Genomic DNA, 19,941 nt, shown 5'->3' with positions numbered 1-19,941 from the left:
CGCCTACAGCCCGTGCTCCGCAACAAGAGAAGCCACCACAATGAGAAGCCCGTGCACCTCAACAAAGAGTAGCTCCCGCTTGCCGCAACTAGAGAAAGCCTGTGTGCAGCAACGAAGACCCAATGCAGCCAAAACTAAATAAATTAACTAAATTAAAAAAAACCCACAGAGGCAAAGAAAGAAAACTAGCCATTACCCAGAATTATGAACTATACTGCAGATCACCACAAAAGAGGCTAAGTTCTGTGAACAGAAGAATTTCTCTAACAAAAGCCAACTGCCTGAGAATTATCCTTCCCAAATGATGTTTCATCACTTGTTCAGCTGCGCAAGCCACAGACTCAGGCACTGTACTCCGTGATGGCTTCTTCCTCTCTCCCCAAATCCATTTTAGTCCCTAAATCCTACTTCCCTGGTCAGGCTACGCTCAACCCTCACAAGGAACTTTCTAGCTGGTATAACATGCAATTCACACTACTACCCCAGTGATCTTCTCCCATCGTGTGCCTAAGATCCTTCTCCAGCTTCCCACTGTTCTCAAGATCAAGATAAAAATTCTTAACATTACGCAGACGCTACTGTACAGTCTGGGCCTTGCCTGAACCACCAGCCACATCTTTTTTTTTTTTTTTTTTTTTTGTGGCACGCGGGCCTCTCACTGTTGCGGTCTCTCCCGTTGCGGAGCACAGGCTCCGGACGCGCAGGCTCAGCGGCCACGGCTCACGGGCCCAGCCGCTCCATGGCATGTGGGATCTTCCTGGACCGGGGCACGAACCTGTGTCCCCTGCATCGGCAGGCGGATTCTCAACCCCTGCACCACCGGGGAAGCCCACCACCAGCCACATCTTGATCCATCCACACACACATATACCTTTTATGTTTCAGCCACCCTGGCTGAACATCCTATTCTTTCAATTTCTTGAACACATACAAAACTCCCTCCTGCCACACAACCTCTGCAAGTAGTGGGCCTACTACATTCTGTGAAATCCATCACCTCTCTTAAGTTAACTCCTGCTTGTACTTTGGTATTCAAAGCAAGTATTTCCCCAAGGAAAGCTTCCCCGGTCATTACCTGCCCCCTCCTCGTATCCCCCCACCAGACCAGGTTGGCTATAATGCGCTTTCACAGGAGCATGAATCTTTTTTCTTGGAGCACTTTCCAAGGTTTTGCTTTTACTTTTTGTGTATGCGATTATTTGATTAACATCTCTCTTCCCTTAGACCATAAATTCCATGCGGCATGGGAGCATGTCTGGTTTCTGCTTACCAATGGAGGCTCAGAACCTTAGCACGGAATGCTGCCCATAGTAAGAACTCATAAATATCTGTTGAATGAACAGATGGTTGGGAGAAAAGATAACTCTAGCCTAAAGCAGTCACAACTTACGAACCACCATCACTGCCACTTGGTAACAAGACCCCCCAAAGATGTGAAACAGAGTAGGTGTGTGGCCTCACCTCTCACTCCCAAGCCTCAAGGGGAGAGCCCATCTTCGAATGGCAGGTGACCTTTGAAAAAGTATGGTCAATGGAAACATGATGGAAGATCTGTGTAAGCTTGTGTTTAAAAACAAAAACAAGGATGTTTTCCCATAAACCTGGAGCAAGACTGGATCTTTCTGATAAAAAGGTAACAGAAACCTAGTACGTACCTCCTGAACATTCTAGATTTGAAATTTCCATCTGAAATCATGGGTTACGATAACACTTCTGAAGCATAAGTATGTATAGTACAGATGTGTTCAGAATAAAAGCTTCACAACTTCCTGAGTTTTGAAAGCTTGTATTTTATTAATCCAGTATTTAGTCAAGTGGAGACCCTTTGCCAATAGTTTTATTCATTCAGATGGCTTTAGCTTACCCAGCTGAAGTGAAATCCTTTTAACTGTTTTATCTGTTAAAACAGGTATATAGGATGTGTGCTGACAACTGTAATTTTAAACATCAAGTTAGAAATGAAGTGAATTTCTTTCAGTAAGAACTAAACCCTTATTTTCTTGAAGCTTTAGGATATTCTAAGGATAGAAAATCTAAACTGGCTGGCAAGCTTACTTAGAATGGCCAAGGGTACTTAATACTAGATGTGAGATGGTGTTTTAGTCTTTGCTCAAAGTGTCTTTGAGTTCTCGGAAGGTATCAAAAATGAGATCGCCTAAGAACAACTTTGGGTGTGTACACGGCTTGAGGTTACAGGGCAAGAAAGAGCCTGAAGAAAACAAGATCATCAGAACAGACATCACTTTTCACATTTCACTGTCATTTAAGGCACACCACATAACTATAAATGTGTGATGTAAAGTGATATTTCATCTATCACCAGGCTAACAGCAGTTCACCTACACAAAGGACAAGTATGCCATGATATCAGAGTACATTCTGCCACTTGATGTACTGTAAAACTGAGAACACATACACAGGAGACGTCTAATGGTCTGGTATCTTTTTTCTGCTCTATAATTTTATATTGAATAAATAATAAAATGGTGCACCCTGCAAGGAGAGAAACTCCACATTTGAAGATAATGTCAAATTACTACTTGACTTAAATGCTAAGTTCATATTTGAGAAAGCTCAAGCAAGTGCTGATAGATTATCTATTTACTATGTCTATTTCATTTCATTCAGGACATAAGGGCTTTCTTTTTTCATTCGTTTACTGATTTAGTTGGGCCTTAAGCGCAGATCACCACACTTTTTACTTCATTCAGTTCTGTAATATTCTCTTACATGTAAGGAAAAAAAATAACAAGCACTGATATCACCCTTGTAACTTCCTAAAATTCCCATCAGGGAAAAAATAAAATACATGTTCACTGTAAACACACCCAAAAAGTAAGTATAAAATAGAAAAGCCCCCGTAAATCCACAAGCCAGAGATAACTTTTATCAACATTAATGTGCTTCCTTCTAGGGTTTTTGTTTTGTGAATACCTATTTCTTTTTTTTTTTTTTTTTAAGTAACATCACTTTAGAATGAACAGCCATGTTGGCCAGCCTTTTATTTTTTATTTTATTTTTAAAAATTATTTATTTATTTATTTTATTCATTTATTTTTGGCTGCGTTGGGCCTTCGTTGCTGTGCGCTGGCTTCTCTAGTTGTGGCGAGCGAGGGCTACTCTTTGTTGCGGTGCGCAGGCTTCTCATTGCGGTGGCTTCTCTTGTTGCGGAACACGGGCTCTAGGCACGCGGCCTTCAGTAGTTGTGGCACACAGGCTCAGTAGTTGTGGCGCACGGGCTGAGTTGCTCTGCGGCATGTGGGATCTTCCCAGCCCAGGGCTCGAACCCACGCCCCCCTGCATTGGCAGGCGGATTCTTAACCCTGCGCCACCAGGGAAGCCCAATACATATTTCTTAATGTGATTGAGCCATCTCAGCATATACAGCTTTATACACGTGGCTTTTGCCATTTAACTTTCCAGTTATGATTTTTCATCATAGTGTAGTATCTTTAACCTTCCCAGACAGTGGGTTCCTTGATGTGGAAATTCTGACCTTGATCTAACCTCCAGCACTGAGTACAACGCCGGTCATAGTAGATATTCAATAAATTTTGGATTCAATCAGACTCTGAATTCATTTAAACAAATGAACCACAAAGAAAAGAAATATTTATAATTATAAATAATTGAGTTTAATAATTAAATAATTATCATTAATACATTATTAATAATTAACAAGCAATTACAACTATAAATATTTTAGATAAACAAGGTGTGATCTAAGACACAATTACACATAGGTATCTCCCTTTTGGAAGGAGAATTAAATTGAATGGCTATCCATGACATCCTTCAGTTACACAGTAGATCGCCTGTCTGTCTCCTGCTCGGGTGTGTAATTTGGAGATGACCTGGGGAATGTCCTGGAATTGAAGGCCAGAGTACCTTCCTCCTCCTCAACTGGCTCATGTTCTCTGTCTCGGGACCTGGGGACGGCGTGTGGTTGCTGGTCCCTTGATGGTCGATTCTTGTGCCTGACTCCTCGGGGAGGTTGCAGGGCAGTCCCCACCCAACCTCTGGGCCAATACTGCTCAACAGTAAGCAGGGGACATGGAAGCGATCTAAACATCCATCCACCCAACCATCCGAACCTCCACACACTGCTCTCTCTCCTACACCTCAAGCCCATTTTGACTTTCTCAAACCTGAGTAGATAATCACCTGAAAAAAGTTCTGTTTCCTTTGACATCCATCTGGACACATAACATCTGTGTAGGTAAGTGCATGTATCCTTATCTTGTGATTAGGACAAGAAGAACAGGACATACACTGAAGGTCCTAGAGACAGAGGTTTAGTATCGTGTAAAGAGAGGGTAAAACTGCTACTTTTCATTGAAGCTTTTTACTGAATTAGAAAGAAAATTTTCAGTTCCATGAACATTTACTAATAAGTGACCGGCATTCTGCTAGGTGCCAGGGTACCAAGTTGAATAAGTCCTTTGCCCTTTAGGACAGTCACAGTCCAGATTTCTTTGGCTCTTTTTCTTTGGATCAGGAACTCACAATGAAATCACAAAAGCACTCCTCATGGAATCATAGCATCTTGAGACTGAATCTCTATTATACCCCACTCCCAAACCTACATGAGCATCCATTTCAAATTTCCTTCTTTTTTTTTCATAAGGATAGTCGGCTTTTTGTTCTTTCACATTTTAAGTTAATACATAAGAATCCCCAAAGCAAAAGACAAGGTGTCTGGGCACAAGAAATACATGTTATCATCGTGACAAAGGCTCTGCATTCCCGAGTTAGGCTTCTTTCTCTCCACTCATCAAACAGAACATAAAACTAAAGCAGGAAGGGACCATTTTACATCTGGCACAAATCTCAAGCTCTGGAAGTTGAGTTTCTTTGTCTTCAACTAAGTTCAAGCAACTGGCAGAGGCTGACTGGAGTCCCTGAACCCCAACTCCAGTTTCTCAGGCAAGACAACCCCTCCTCGGCCATAATTCAGGCTTTGAGAATAAATGTACTAAGTGCTTCCCTTTGGAAATAAAGATGGCTCTTCCTCTAAACTTTGGATCAAGTAGCCCATCATTAAAAAAGTTTGGGACCCACAAAACATGACTTTTGCCACTGATCCATACATTAAATATTAGTGAAGCTTAAAATTCTTCTTAATCAATAAACACAGATCTATTATAGTTTTTCTGCACTCTAGAAAGATTGTTTTACATACTCCATGGCCTTAAGTGAAGCTCACTTTAGAGGCCACTATAATAGAAGATTTGGAGAATAAACGTCTAAATCAAAATCACAATTTTACAATATTAGAAAACTATCCAGGAAAAAAGAAGTAAGACAAACATATAATAAAAATAGAAAACAGTGCCTCATGAAAATACTAACTTATCATTTTAACAAAAGCAGAAGCTTCTATGAAGAAAAAACAACATAATAAGCATCTAAGAGTTGACATTTTCTTTAGTTTAAACCTTTCAAAAGGACACACTAAGTAAAAACATCTAAAAATGGATCAGAAATTTGCTGAAATCGGGCTTCCCTGGTGGCGCTGTGGTTAAGAATCCGCCTGCCAATGCAGGGGACATGGGTTCGAGCCCTGGTCCGGGAAGATCCCACAAGCCGCGGAGCAACTAAGCCCGTGCACCACAACTACTAAGCTTGTGCTCTAGAGCGCGTGAGCCACAACTACTGAACCCGTGTGCCACAGCTACTGAAGCCCACGTGCCTAGAGCCTATGCTCTGCAACCAGAGAAGCCACGGCAATGAGAAGCCCGCACACTGCAATGAAGAGTAGCCTCTGCTCGCCGCAACTAGAGAAAGCCTGCACGCAGCAATGAAGACCCACCCAATGCAGCCAAAAATAAATAAATAAAATTTTTAAAAAATTGCTGAAATCTATAATCTATACACTTAAAATACACTCTGTCAAATTCCTCCAATGCTCTGTTAATATCTATATTTTGAAAGATAAAAACTATCCTTGGAAAGCTGTTTAAACTGAGAACGGCAAATAATCAATGATAAAGTTATCTACAATTAACATCATACATCACTTACAATCTACGAATATACCTCAAGGAGGCCCTTTTCCCACCCCTGGCACAACAGTACTCTCTAAAGCTCTATTTATAATTTTCCCAGCTTCTATTTATTCAGGAAAGTAGTCAGAGTAGGAAATGGGACCAGTCAAATGATCACAATCAATCTCATCACCTTCATAACATGCTGTGAATGTAATTAATCTTCTATTTGTTTAGGGGACTTCGCACCCCTTACATTAAGGCAGCAACTCCCGGCTGGCTTCAGTTGAGATAATTATGTTATAACAAGGATTGGGTTTCAGTCATATTTGGCAGAAGAAAAAGGAAATTGTACTTGAAGTTGTCAGTTTTTTAAAAAAGCTTTCTTATGACTCCATTCAAAGGACGCTCTTGACAAAGCTCTCCTTAAACAGAGCACTTTCTAAGTAAGATAACCACACATATGCCACATTAATCAATGTAAGCCTCTTCTCTGAGTGAGACGTGAAGAGCATCCGCGCACAAGGAAAATTCTATCTGAAGCAGAGAATACGGGTTCACAAAACCTGACTACATCAATTCCCACCTGACTCACTTGATCCTGCCAGTCTCCCTCCCACCACCGAGAATCCTCCCAAGACCTATGACGTGCAAAAGTACATTAGAACAGGGAGGTGAAAGAAAAGACCAATTTGCTCACATAGTAGCTAATTATACTCTGTGAAAAGCCAGGGCTCCAGCAAGCCAAAACCAAGGATTTAAGTCTGGAGCCAAGTATCTGGAAACAAAACGAGTAAGGACAGAGACAAAAACCAAACACAGCCGCCCAGCTGAAGTCCTTGAATGGCCTGACACATACAAGCCTCCCTGTACAGATAAATGCCGTCACTTTCCAGTATGGGAGCTGCCCACTCACCCCTGCAAGTCTGTATATTTTTTACAAGAACTTGTATTCACACTTTCTCCTCTAATGTCTACCACCTTTAGAAAATTAATATGAAAATATAAAGCCTTGCTCACTTTATTTTTGCAAACCTTCTCTATTTTTATTAATATAGCAAAATCACAATGCCCACAGTACAGGTGTAAGTAAAAATGATAAATGAATTACGTTTCCAAATTTCTAAACATTCTCCCATCTGCCAAACCTATTTTTTTCAAGGTCTAGATTAGAATGTTTGTATGTAGTAAGCCCCTCAGGCATCTTAATATATCTCAATAATATTTCATTGCCTTTCAATAGCATTTAAGCTCTTGGAAAAACAAAACGTCCAAGAAACGGAGCTTTACTGATTTGAGTTCCAGCTCTTAGTAAAAAACACAACAAAATGTGGTAGCCTAAAATTTGAAAAGGACATTAGGTAAAAACTAGGAAAAGCTAAATGAATCTATGGAGTTGAGCTAATAATAATGTATCAATAATGGTTCATTAATTGTAACAAATTACCATACCGATGTAAGAAGTTAATAATAGGGGAAACTGAATGTGGGATATCTGGGAACTCTCTGTACCATCTTCACAATTTTTCTGTAAATCTACAACTACTCTGAAATAAAGAAGATCACCTTAAAAAAAAAACAAGGATAGATATTACACATTAAAAAACAACAAGTAAAACAACAACAAAAAGCTCCACAAAACCTGAACATTCAGATATAGAATTCTTTGGCTAGTTTTCTCAATGTGTACAGTTACATGGAGCATTCATATCTTTACAAAGGTTTATTTTGTGCTGAAATCTTTAGGAACATTTGTAATCTCATGATTTATTGGCACATTTCTTGTTAGAGAAGTCTAATGAAGAGCAGCAGTCCCCAGTGGGCATTGCTGAACTACCAGTGATAAGGTGAAGAACCATTAAGTAAATCCTTTCTATATGAAACCGCACTGAAGGGCTACGGTGAATGGATATTGGCATGTACTAATCTTTTCTTATGGAGATAAAACCCACTCCCATCCAGGACGAATTGGTGGATTTAATTAAAAATAAACAGTAAAACTGAGGAGCAACCTGACAGGCCCGAATAAGCACCTTACCAAGAATGACTTCAGTTCAAGGGAGGTTTAACTTGCTTGAAATTCTGCACAATTGTTTCTTGAAATTTCTACATGCGAATCATTAGCAGCTAATGTAACCCTTAATGTTGTACCATTTGTCAGAGAAGTAACTTCCCCTGCAGAAGTGAAACCACCTAGAGTGCGTGATGATCATCTGTTTTGCCTGAACTGAACAGCCCTCTGAAATCAGCCTCAGCACTGTATTTTATTATGAGTATCAGTGACACAGGCAGTGGTAGGTGTCAGGGCTCACCCTCAGCTATGGCTCAGAATGGTGTCATGGAATTCCAGCAGCATCCTCTTAAGGGGTCCGCATGCCCCACATGCACCCTGCTCTGAGAAAGGCCACTCACTGGTGACAAAGTGGGCCCTGGGACCATGTGTGTACCACTTTAGGGGGCACCCCCACTCCACGCCCTCTGTGACCAAGGCAACTAGACCAGGAAAAAACACGGACCTGGGCATCCCTGGTGGTGCAGTGGTTGAGAATCGCCTGCCGATGCAGGGGACACGGGTTCGTGCCCCGGTCCGGGAAGATCCCACATGCCGCGGAGTGGCTGGGCCCGTGAGCCATGGCCGCTGGGCCTGCGCGTCCGGAGCCTGTGCTCCGCAGCGGGAGAGGCCACAACAGTGAGAGGCCCACGTACCAGAAAAACAAAAACAAAAAACACGGACCCATGCTGGGTCAACCACATTCTCCCTCCCTTGGAATCATAAACAAGGGACTCTAGTTTCCACATGGAAACTCAGAGCTGTAGAAGAGCCATTCTCCTCCACGTGCACCAAAGGGAGAAGAGCAGCAGGGGCCTGGAGAAATAAGCAACTCGAGGGACCGCATGTCACCAGAAAGTAAGCCAGCCCCACACTTTGTGCCTTGAGCTCAAGGGGCCCAGCTGTACTCAGCACCTGGGTCCCAGAAGATAACCTGTAGCCTCCTAATGAAGTCCCCATTTTTACTATAAAAGTTCGACTGGTTTTCTCACATGTAACCAAGTGATTTTTTTTTTTTAATTTATTTTTGGCTGCGTCGGGTCTTTGTTTCTCTAGTTGCAGCGAGAGGAGGCTACTCTTCGTTGCGGTGCACGGGCTTCTCATCGCGGTGGCTTCTCTTGCCGCGGAACACGGACTCCAGGTGCGTGGGCTTCAGTAGCTGTGGCACGTGGGTTCAGTAGTTGTGGCTCGTGGGCTCCAGGGTGCAGGCTCAGTAGCTGTGGCGCACGGACTTAGTCGCTCTGCGGCATGTGGGATCCTCCTGGACCAGGGCTCGAATCCATGTCCTCTGCATTGGCAGGCGGACTCTTAACCACTGTGCCACCAGGGAAGCCCACCAAGTGATTTCTAAGTCAAAAATACCGCGACAGTCTCCAGCACACCGAAGGGAGAAATAAGCGTTTCAGATCTGGCCCTGTTACTAAAACATCATGACCTCAGGCTAACTGCAGACTCTCTTATTTAATAATAAAGGGAAACTAAAGGACAGATAAAACTGTGATCCAAATGCAAAAATGCCTCACTTCCATTCTTGCCCTTCTAAGCCACCGGAGCTACAACCAGGAAATCTGTTCTCCACGTTGCTTACATGTTTGACTTGTCTACTCCTCTGCATGATGCTATTTTCCCAGCCTGGAATGCATCCACTCCTGATTTTATTATACTCATATGTGTAACAGTACTGTACAACCAGATACCATTTTTTATGTTTTGCTATTAATTCACATCCCTTCTTTGTCCAACTCTTCTCTATACATCTTTTCCAGCTGTGATCCAAATGTTCCCGACTCTTTCTTTATGGATACTCCTTAGAGACCTCAAATCAACATTTCTAAAACTGAACTCCTCGTCTTCCCACCCTCTCACTTCTCTTCCAACCTACCCCCTCCAGTATGATTTAATTTCAGCAAATGCACCTCCGATGGCCCAGTTAACTGGCCCAAGTCAAAATCCAGACCTCACCTTTGACTGCCCCCCTTCTCACTCTCCCCTGAGGTCCAATCCTTATTCAGTCCTGTCTCATCTACCCCTTAAACCTGACCACTAGTCTCCTTCCCCACTCTCACTGCCCTGGCTCAGGCTACAGCTGCCTTTTGCCTGGATCACTCACCTCCTAACTAGCCTTTCAGCCTGAGTCTGAGCTCTGCCCTCACCCCAGTTCATTCCCCACAATGTAACCTGATGCATCTTCCCAGAACCTAAATCTCACTGTGTCGCTCACACAGACACTCCATCGCTTAAACTCTTCAGCTGCTCCACACTCTCCCAGGACAAACCTCAAACATCTTCATGCGGCCAAGGATCTACAGAACTCTCCAGCCTCATTTCTTTCCTCTCATTCTTGTACCAAGATCCAACTGTTCTAAGCTTTCAAGCTCTTTAAAAGGGCCACATTCCTCCGTCCCTGTTGTCTGAAATGCCCTCCACCCCTGCCTCCCCATCTGCATCTGACCACCCCTTCCTGACCTTTCGGCTCTCAGCTTCAACTCTTCCTGCCGGAAGTGGTTTCCTATACCCCAAGACTAGGCATGTGGCCTCCTAGGTGCTCCCACAGCACCCATACTTCCCCACTGTAGCTGCTGCTATCAGGCTATGGCATTTTCCTTCTATCTATGTTCCCCACTAGAAGATCAGCTTCAAGGTGTTGTGTCCCTTGTTCACCGGAGTATCCCCACCAGCTATCTCAGTACCTGGCATAGAGTAGGGCTCAATAATTAGTGGTTGAGGGCTTCCCTGGTGGCGCAGTGGTTGAGAGTCCGCCTGCCGATGCAGGGGACACGGGTTCGTGCCCTGGTCTGGGAAGATCCCACATGCCTTGGAGCGGTTGGGCCCGTGAGCCATGGCCGCTGAGGTTGGGCCCGGGAGCCGTGGGCGCTGAGCCCGCGCGACCGGAGCCTGTGCTCCGCGACGGGAGAGGCCACAGCAGTGAGAGGCCCGCATACCAAAAAAAAAAAAAAAAAAAAAAAAAAAAATTAGTGGTTGAAAAAAATAAATAATTCTGTTTCTACATTGAGTGCTGATGTTTTACCTCTGCATATGAGTGACCCCCACTCCCACGGCTTTTGGCAGATAAACCAGGAACAAGAGAAAGCTAAAAGGAAGAGAGCTACACTGTTCTCAGGAACATAACCCTATCCCCTACCAAAGCACATACACAGAGGAAGCAAAGTGGTATGAAACAACGATAAGGTCCTAAGTTTTCTAAAATTTTAAGATTTCAATGCAGAAATGGCTCGGGTTTATTCACAACTGAGGAAACCGAGGTCCAGGATTTATCAAATAATAAACAAAACTATTAGGTGATGGAGTTGTTTCCCCCTACAAACTTTGCACATTAGTGTCCAAAGGGTTGCAAAGTAAGATTTCATTTGTTGCGGGGCGTGGGGGAAGAATATGAAAAAGCAGTGAAAAAACAAAATGCACGGAGAGTATTAATCACAGTAAACCATCTATCAGTTCAATGTAAAAAGGTTCAGTGTTTCAAAGACATACATTTTCTTTTTCCCCCATAAGTACCTACCTTAAAAAACTACACTAGAGAACACAAAGATACAGAACCTTCATGACAAGCTCAGACTTGTACTAAAGTCAGCTGGGATTTTAGATCTTAATTTCTTTAAAAAAAAAAAAATAGACAACCAAAACTTTTCCAAGCAGAAAAACAAAATAACACCATATTCTATCCCGTGTCATTTCAAATTACACCATGCATTAAAACCATAAAGTATCAAGTTTTCTTCAGGGGGTGTACACTTCTTCTATAAGGAGGAACCAATTAGTTATTTTTAAAAAATACTATGCTATGGATATTATTCTATAAAGGAAAATGATTTATAGGGTACTATTATAAGTACTAAACACGGTACAAAATGATATGTGCAGTATTATTTCCACTGGTTTAAAAATGCACTGGAAAATAGAGAAAATACTAAAATACTAACTCTGGGTGCATTAGATGAAGTGATGGAGTGACTTGCTAAGGTCTTACGGTCCATGAGAGGCAGGGCTGGAACATATTTTACAGGACAAGTTTTTCCACCCCAGCTTAAACCAAAGGGTGTAAAATGCTAACCTTTCAGTAGGTCAGAACTACCAGTGCTACTGGTGAGTGCAGCCCACTGGAAAAGAAATGAGGAGAAGGGCGAAGTCTTTTATTGAATGTAGCTAAAAATGTCAATAAAAATAAGTTAGAGCTAATTTACAGTTTGGTTCAAAAAGAAAAACATGAAATGCTCCTTCAACTGGCTCTACTAGACACCATTCAATTCAACTAAAATTTACTGTGCTCACAAGGGACTGTAACGGGCCCAGACAGGTGCTCATTCACATGGCCTTTAAAATCTTAGAGGGAGAAAGAGGTATGCCCAATGTGAGGCAGACAGGACATGTGCCGAAGTGATCTCTAAGCCAAGCGCTACGGGAATATCCCGGAGGAAGACGGAGAAACCCTTAATCCCTCGTCCTACAGGAAGAGCGCCCTAGAGCGCTCTACAGGGAGGGCTCCCCGCACACCGCCTACCCCCGCCCCCCATACCATGGGCAAAGACAACGGCTTGTCTAGGTGGTACATCTGGAAAAACATGAAATCTGGAGCCAGAAGACCTGAGACTATCACAGACCTATCTCTTACAAGCTATATGACCTCAAGCAAACCACTCTGCATGCTGCCACCCAGGGTGTATTTGCTGCAGGGGCCACCACACTCAAAACTTCCAATGAAGCTTACAGCAAAGGATGGCAGGAAGCATTCCTTTTCAGAAAAATAATGTGCAGAGTCTATAACTCAAAAATGCAGGAGCTTCAGTTTTTAAGCTCTGCAAATGTGCTCTACAAGACACATATCACAAGGAAAACTAACTACGAAGCACTAAAGCAAAACTTACCACAGCTGTTGCCCTAACTTCATTAATTCAGTATAAGAATGACTTTGCTACCCATATTCCAGTAAGTTTTTGCCAAAGTAAATGTCTGACTGTAAAAATGGAATGCTAGTCAGAATTTAGCACTTGCCTGGTATTTCAAATAAAATTTCACACAGTCATTATTATTATAATCAAAAACATCAAATAGAGACTAAGAAAAATGCAGAACTATTTTAATACATAAAAATAAGGTGCTAGATTTCACTAATAAACTGTACGGGCAAGAAATAAAATAGAAGGTGAAAAGTAAGGAAGAAATTAATTATGGAAATTATGGACATTCACCACAGTATTATTAATTCAGAGCCAAGAAAGTTCACAGCAGAGATGATACTGGAAAGTTCAATCACGCTGTGCTTGAAAAATTAAGAAGAAATTTAGAAAATTTAATTAAAATTAGGTTCTCTTACTTCAAGGGGGAGGGGAAAATAGCTGGGCTAGACTAGAGTTAAAACTAACACACAAAGTGAAAACGACACAGCTTATTTAGGGATAGGAAAGTTACAGTCAAATTGGTAAAGGTGAAAAATTTTTTTCCAAAGTAATTTGAACAGTTCCTGCTGGTTTCTCTCTTCTACCTTGCTCGCAATACATTAACATCTTTTTAAAAAATTACTATTATCATAACAATGACTAGAAGCCTAAGAATGTCGTTTCATTTCCTGCAACTTAAAACCTAGGGAAAAAAATTTTTTTAAGTGAAAAAAAGTCCTATTAATCCCCACATCAATTTGAGGGCGTATATCCTTCTAGTTCAATGAAATACGATCTTCTCTCAAGTCAATAAAGAATGCCACAAACAGAGCAAGGAGGCACTCACAGAAACGGGATCCTAGCACAAACGTCGATGCTCATTACATGCTTATAAAATCCTCACCCCGAAAGAAAAAAGAAAAACCTAAACCCTCACAAATAGGCTATTCCAATTTAATTTTATTATGAAAACAACAGGAAATGGCAGCAGGGTATTCGATAAGCTCAATTAGCAGGAGGATCAAATGAAGTGATGACATACCATCATGACCTCAGGGGTTAAAGATGCAATTTTCCATCTGGCGAAATCTAGATTTCCAACTCGAATGCTGACACCACCTGCTGTATGTTATCGGCGATATCTTGAGCAGTCCCTAAGCATTTTGCTTACAACAGGTAGAGCCTCAAGTTTTTTTTCTTATTTCACTCTGCAATATAATTGCTTCCCCATGAACAGAAATCAAAAATAAATTCTATATAATGCTTCACTCCAAACAGGCATTAAATGCCATCCTAAAGCATTCACTACCAATCACACTAATAGTAAAAATATCATGATCATTTTTCTTCTCAGTCACAAATGATGTTGTGCCATCTTTTTCTACAGCACCTAAGAATTATTCCAGTCAAAGGCTCTCTTTGTATGTTCTCCATTAACAGTCTCTTGCTACTAAAATGGATATTTGGGGCACGTCTGATAAGAATCAGGTCTACAGAACACCTTTTCCAAAATGAAAATTCACTGCATTTTTAAACTTGATATGCTTCCTTGAGTGAGGCAATGGCAAACAATTAAAAAATTTTTTACATACCAAGTTCAAGGAGGCCATTTGTAAATCCTTAGATACATTTTATTATGCTCTGAAGACTTTTGTTCTTCTACTCTGAATAAAGGATTCCGTAAGCCAGTGATTAACCAAAGAGGGCACAGCTCTCGTTGTGATTAGATGTGATTAGGTTTGTATCCTGTGATGTTTACACATATGCCTGCACACACATTCACATTCACACCCCACTGTAATTAAACCACAGACACAGGTTCAGACAGACCAGTCTCGAGATTTCACTGAGGACAGTCAATAGCATAACAATGAAGAGTCACAACTGTCGGTTTTAACACATATTTTCCAGGCGGTACCAATTTTTTTCTAGGAAAATTAACCTTTTTGTCATCTGCACCTCCTCCCTAAGCAACTTCACCAAGTTCCCCGTGCTGATCCAGGACTTCTCAAGTGTTTGGTAGCTGTACGGGTTTGTCCCTGCTTAAAACTTATCCTCCAGGTTATTTTATTTTCTTCCTCCCGGGTAAGTAGGTGTTCCAGAAATGGGAGCATGTAAAATTTGTAACTGAAAACTTACTTGGCTTTCTGAATCCACACACAGTAGTCTGAGATGTAGAGATCGTTTAGAATGTAAGCTGGGTCATTTTCCTGAAAAATTTTGTGAATGTCCAGTAGACACTTTAAAACTGCACTTTTACCTGAAGGAAATTGAAAAAAAATCAAGTCATCCTCAAGGAAAAACATCTGATTGTTTTTTAAACTGAGAAATTCACACTGAGGGGTAATATATTTATGGCAGCTCAGAGTTTTAATCATTTTTTGAATATTTTTCATATTCTTTTATTGCAAGAAATCGTATCAGTACTATTAAGTCCAAACCTCTTTATTTCTTTCCTTAAGAATTATGAAAAAATCTTTATACTCTATTGTTATAGCTGATTAATTGTGGTTACCTTAAAAATAACATAAAACATGAATAGGTATGTTAAATGACAGCGAGAGAAGTTTCCTAAGTAAATGAGTATTTAAATGCATCATAACTTTAATTAGATGATGTTCTTCTAATTCAAGCTTTCAAAATACCACGGAAAATTATATTTTAGTTTTCAAATGTCTCTATTTCTTACATCAACATTTTTTGTCAAGGAATGATCTAGTACGAACTTAAATTTTTTCACCTTGAAGAACTGAAGAAAACTCAGACTGAAAACTAAAGTATCATAGCCCTACTTCAAAAACAAGCTGACAAAATCACTTGGAAAAAAAGCCATCAAATACTGAAGTCTTGTTCAACCTAATTACTTCCTCCTGGTTGTTAAATGAACCTAATTTTAATTCAAACCCAAGCCTACAAAAGGAATCGCGCAACTCAACAATTCCCTAGGTGTTCCAAACTTCAAGACAGTCCCTGAAATTTATTAACCATAAGGCAAATTACTAAATCTACAGTAGTACCACTTCCTTAGATCTGTGAAATAAGGCATTTTCAGTTTCACTGTTTTATTCTTATCTTTATAGTCCTAAAACGTGAAAATACTGTATATTGATTTCGTGAAGACACTGGGTATGCTTTCATTGGCATTTCCCACTTGACTTTCAGATATGATAAAAGGATCATGAGCTACCTAATGACATCACAAGATGCCAAAATTGCTGTCACTAAATTTTTAACACAATTAACACTAGAAAGTGAGCTTCATAAGAGCAGGGACTTCTGTTTTATTTAGTCATTAATCCCCAATACCTAGAACAGAACCTTGTAGCAGTACATTTTCAATTTAAGTATTTTAAGGATGGATGAATGAATGAATGACACAGTAATCACCTGCTTAAACCCTCACAATGTCTTCCATCCCCTAGCCTCACACACCAAGCCCTGACGATTTTTCTCTGGAAATGCCTCTTGTAGCTGCTCTTTCCCCACCACTCCCCGACCACCCATCCTCACTCATGCTGAGATTATAAATTCTTCCGTGACCCTCGGACTCTCTCCCGCTGAGCCCTGTGACATTGCATTTTGATGCACTGCTTTCATCAAGGGCCCTCCCTGCGCTTGCTTTCAAGGCTCTATGGACTTGTCCGTGGCCCATTGCTCAACTGCTTCCCCACACCTGGAAGGCCTTTTCCTCTCTGTTCCACCTAGAGGGATCCTAGCCTGCCTTCACAGCCCAGCTCAAGTCTTCATCCTGGAGGAAGCCTGGACTGACTTCCCTAATCGTCAGATCTCTTACTAAACCCTGCAAAGGAGAGAAGTGGAAAGGAAACTCGGCTGATTCTCCTCGTAACCTCCTTTGCTCACTTCACAGAAGGAGAAACTGAGGCTCAAGGACCGTTAAGATACAGTGCCATTGAGTGGAGGGCCCAGGATCCAAATTCTGAATTTACTGACGCCCGAAGCTACCCGCGATGCTACCCATGTGTTCTTGGGCCATTGGGTCTACATCACGTTTTTATTATTTGAGTTAGGCAGGTAGTAAGTTCAAAACAGGGGCCATGTTTTTTTCAAAAATTTTCACTATGTGGCTTCCTCATACACAGAGGGGAGGAATGTCAATAAACGCTCCACTGCTCAGCGGGTTAAAAGAAATACTTAGAAGGCCTAAAACTACACTTGGTTAAGTCAAGGTCTTTCTGTCTTATCAAAGTGGCCCAGGGCAACTACATGTAATGATGAGTGGGGATCCCCCCACCGCCCAGGCCTAGAAGGCAGAGTCTGATGACAGGAGGAGAGACTACAATCAAAACTCACTATGGAGAACAGTATGGAGGTTCCTTATAAAACTACAAATAGAACTACCATACGACCCAGCAATCCCACTACTGGGCATATATCCTGAGAAAACCATAATTCAAAAAGAGTCATGTACCAAAATGTTCACTGCAGCTCTATTTACGATAGCCAGGACATGGAAGCAACCTAAGTGTCCATCATCAGATGAACGGATAAAGAAGATGTGGCACATATATACAATGGAATATTACTCAGCCATAAAAAGAAATGAAACTGAGTTATTTGTAGTGAGGTGGATGGACCTGGAGTCTGTCATACAGAGTGAAGTAAGTCAGAAGGAGAAAAACAAATACCGTATGCTAACACATATATATGGAATCTAAGAAAAAAAAAAAGGTCATGAAGAACCTAGGAGTGAGACGAGAATGGAGATGCAGACCTACTAGAGAATGGACTTGAGTATGTGGGGAGGGGGAAGGGTAGGCTGTGACAAAGTGAGAGAGTGGCATGGATGTATATACACTACCAAACGTAGAATAGATAGCTAGTGGGAAGCAGCCGCATAGCACAGGGAGATCAGCTCGGTGCTTTGTGACCACCTAGAGGGGTGCGATAGGGAGAGGGGGAGGGAGAGAGACGCAAGAGGGAAGAGATATGGGAACATATGTATATGTATAACCGATTCACTTTGTTATAAAGCAGAAATTAACACACCATTGTAAAGCAATTATACTCTAATAAAGATGTTAAAAAAAAACCTCACAAAACTCATGAAACCAAGTTAGCCGTGTTATCTAAAGAGAAAAAAATCAAGGGAGAACTAACTAAACTGTGAGAATTTTTGGAACAGTTTAAATTGCAACAGAGAAAAAATATCAGGGCAAGCATATGCCAATTTCTTACTTTCTCTCTCTCTCTCTCTCTCTCTCTCTCTCTCTCTCGCTTGTTTGTTGGGAGAGGGACAGAGGGCTTTATGACAACTACTAACTTAAAGTTTTAAAAGTCAGCCATAGGTCTTTACCCAAAAAATAAACTATTCACTCGAAGCTTGTCTAAGCTCCTCTACAGCGTGATGCCCCAGAATACTGCCTCTCGAGGACATGCCTTACTAACAGAAGTGGGTTAACAGAAAATGCAGGACTTGGAGCTGGGCCTCACAGCAAATAATTCAGTAAGTGAAGAAAAGGGGTAGGTATGCCAGCTTGGAGGGCGGTGTGAAAAGGAGCAGAGTGGGACTTAAAACAGGGTAGGTTGGGGGCACAACAGAAAAAGACCATTTAGGTGGAGCAGATGGTTCCAGGAGAAGAACAAAGGGAGTACACGGGCGAGCTTGGGAGAAGCCAGGCTGTGACAGAGAGCAGGAGATGAACGCAGTCAGGCAGGACTGCAGGGACGACACCTAAAGGCAGGTGTGCACGGCAGCGACAGAAGACCCTACACACCAGAGAGTTTTCTGAAAAGGAGTGTGGAATTAATGTCACATATTTAATGAGAACCCATTGCAACCGTTACCTAATGAAATTAGAGGAGCTCTTTTCTATTGATACTTGCTAGATGGGATGCTGCCCGATTCATGAATCACTGAATAAAGCCAATTAAATCTTTAAATTAAAAAAAAAAATTTCCTAGTTTCGTTTTGCAGACATGCCTAAAGTGAGGTTGTCCCTTGCTAAGGGCCACAGGCAAGTTGAAATCTTCCAGTTATCACAAAATAACAACAACAATAAAAATAGCAACACCCAAAGTAATCAATTTTTAAAATTTAAAGTGAAGCTGCATTGTACTTACATGTTTTGATCTCTATTTTCTTAAAAAAAAAAAGAAGACAAATACACATGGAAAAAACTCTTAAACATAAATACCCCCAAATGATATTAATAGCATTCGTCTCTACAGTCACTGAACAAATGTGTGAGCACCTGATGTGTACCAAGCATTGTTTCACACATGGGATTACAATTATTCTTCTTTAAACTCTCCCCTATTTTCAAAATTCTCCACAATAAACATTTATTTATTTAACAAAAAGTCAGACATTCCTGACTACATAGCTAACCCTTGAAATACTGACAAAGAATGTTAAAATTTTAAAATTCCTATTTCAATTTTCTTTACTTTGTATTTTTGCACAACTGAGAAGCAATATTTAGATCAGGTGATTCCAGAAAATCACATGCGAGGCACTTCTGAAAGAGAAAGTTACGCATTCTTCAAAAGCTTGTGCTTTCATTCTCAAACTATTTTCAGTGTGCTATGTGACAAATAAGGTAAAAGAAAACTAGGCTCCCGGCAGCTGACACTCTAGAACAAAAAGTACATTAAAACCATCCTGCCCCCAACATTGTGTACTGTTACCCCAAGGCCATACTTGACCTCGTGTGTTCCCACTAAATCACCACAGGTGATTACAGCATCAACAGATGATTACATTACAGCCAAGAAGCTCAGGAAGCATGCAGCCTTTTTTTTTTTTTTTTTTATAACATCTCTCTTGCACTGACTGCTCCTTCTCTCAGGTTGCCAACCACTTATCCAACAGCTATCAGCAAAGGAAAGAGCTGGCCCTCCTCCAAGCTGTCACACAGCCAGTGGTTAGACGGGGACTCAGTGTACCTGCCTCCTGTGGGGCTGTATCCAGTCACGGGCTCGTCACACATCCCATGTGCCTGAAAAACTGCTCAGGCCTAAATCCGAGAGAATCATTTCTGCTCAAAGG

General features: G+C 41.4%; 1 protein-coding gene across 1 annotated transcript in view; it reads right to left on the bottom strand.

Annotated features, from left to right (window-relative positions):
* The window catches only part of SHQ1 (SHQ1, H/ACA ribonucleoprotein assembly factor), a 94,684-nt gene that overhangs the window by 27,137 nt on the left and 47,606 nt on the right, over nucleotides 1-19,941 (bottom strand). The window contains 1 exon segment of the mRNA XM_007104931.4: nucleotides 15,072-15,192. Within this exon segment, the coding sequence (XP_007104993.1) occupies nucleotides 15,072-15,192 (121 nt within the window).

This window comes from Physeter macrocephalus, chromosome 18 (genome assembly GCF_002837175.3).
Source record: "Physeter macrocephalus isolate SW-GA chromosome 18, ASM283717v5, whole genome shotgun sequence".
Taxonomy (NCBI): Eukaryota; Metazoa; Chordata; class Mammalia; order Artiodactyla; family Physeteridae; genus Physeter; species Physeter macrocephalus.
This window is presented reverse-complemented; position numbering and strand designations above follow the sequence as displayed.